Source organism: Charadrius vociferus, unplaced genomic scaffold, assembly GCF_000708025.1.
Source record: "Charadrius vociferus isolate BGI_N301 unplaced genomic scaffold, ASM70802v2 scaffold62, whole genome shotgun sequence".
In the NCBI taxonomy this organism is placed as follows: domain Eukaryota; kingdom Metazoa; phylum Chordata; class Aves; order Charadriiformes; family Charadriidae; genus Charadrius; species Charadrius vociferus.
The window spans coordinates 5,609,716-5,610,973 of record NW_009647419.1 but is presented as its reverse complement, the minus strand read 5'-3'; the positions used below and the strand labels follow the sequence as shown (position 1 = coordinate 5,610,973).

General features: G+C 49.3%; 1 protein-coding gene across 1 annotated transcript in view; it reads left to right on the top strand.

The window, feature by feature from the left end:
* The first annotated feature begins 1,034 nt into the window (after window positions 1-1,034).
* KIF6 (kinesin family member 6) overlaps window positions 1,035-1,258 on the top strand; it is a 173,383-nt gene continuing 173,159 nt past the window's right edge. The window contains exon 1 of the mRNA XM_009880465.1: window positions 1,035-1,139. Within this exon, the coding sequence (XP_009878767.1) occupies window positions 1,035-1,139 (105 nt within the window). The remainder of the gene's footprint in view (window positions 1,140-1,258) is intronic.

Here is a 1,258-nt window from a genome sequence, read left to right as displayed (position 1 = left end):
TCTAGTTTAAATTCACTGAATCCTGTGGGTTCTGCTTCCTTCCTTCTTGGCTGCAGTCATTTCCTTCTCATTTCTACCTCTAACATCACCTTCAGCATTCCCATCCTTACTGACAAGGGACAACATTTTTTTGCAGTTTTGGAGCAATGCTGAGAAGATACTCAGTATTTATTCCATTATCCCATTCCAATGTCCTCCTTTTTCTTCACTCTCTATTTAATCACCAAGTAATATTTTCCATTTGTTTCCTTTCCTACCCTTTTGACTTTTGCACTAGACTTTTGTTGGTGATTAGTCCTTTTCCATTTCATTCCCTGAAGGCTCACTACTTATGCCTCATACGCTTTCCGAGACAGTTATTTGTTCAGCTGGGACGGGAAACCTTTCCCCTACTGTTTTTCTTATTTGGAATACAAGTCCAACATACTTTTACCATATCAGCCTTAATGAAATTTCTATTCTCCTCTGTAATCAAGTCCCTGATTTTCCACTTAATTTAAATTAGTGGACTCGTAATCACTGTAATCTGATCTTTACCACTATGTCGCACCAAAACTAAGGCCAAAATACCATCATGTTGTTTGCCTAACTCTTTGGTAACCGCCTCACAGGGTAACAGGGTCCTACCATTGCTTCTGTGTAAGTTCAGCTCTCGTAATAGGAGAACACCCTCTATTTCCCACTAGCAGGGTTTTTTTTTCAGAACCTTTTATATATTAGAGCTGAGAAAACACCTGATGTTACAACTGGTTAACAACAAACACTTCTCTTCAACCAAGTGGCCTCTCGGGGGTGCTTTTGGCGGGAGAAAGGCTGTGTGGACACACAGGCAGCGCTCAGCCCCGCAGGCAAGTTTCTGGTGCGCCACTGGAGTCATCCACACGCCATATAAACACCGCACCTCCCGGCTGGGCAGCGTGTACAACCTCCCTTTTCTCCCAGTCGTGACACCTCGGCTTTGGGAGAAAACAGCCGGCGGGAAATTAACCATTAAGGGCCACGCAGGCAGGCGCCCACCTGCGGAGGGGGCGGCCATGCCTCGTAGATGGAACCTGGTTGCTTCCCCCTTTCTTCCTCCCTCTCCTCCTTCAAGCCCCGCCAGGGAACAAACGGGCGCCCCGCCAAAGCTACCCGAGGGTGTGAGGAGGCTCTGAGGGCGTGAGGTGACTGGGCAGGAGCCGGACCCGCCTCACCGGAGCCCGCGGCCGCCTCTTGCCGCCCGCCTCGGCGCAACCCCGGCTGCGGGCCATGGGTACCG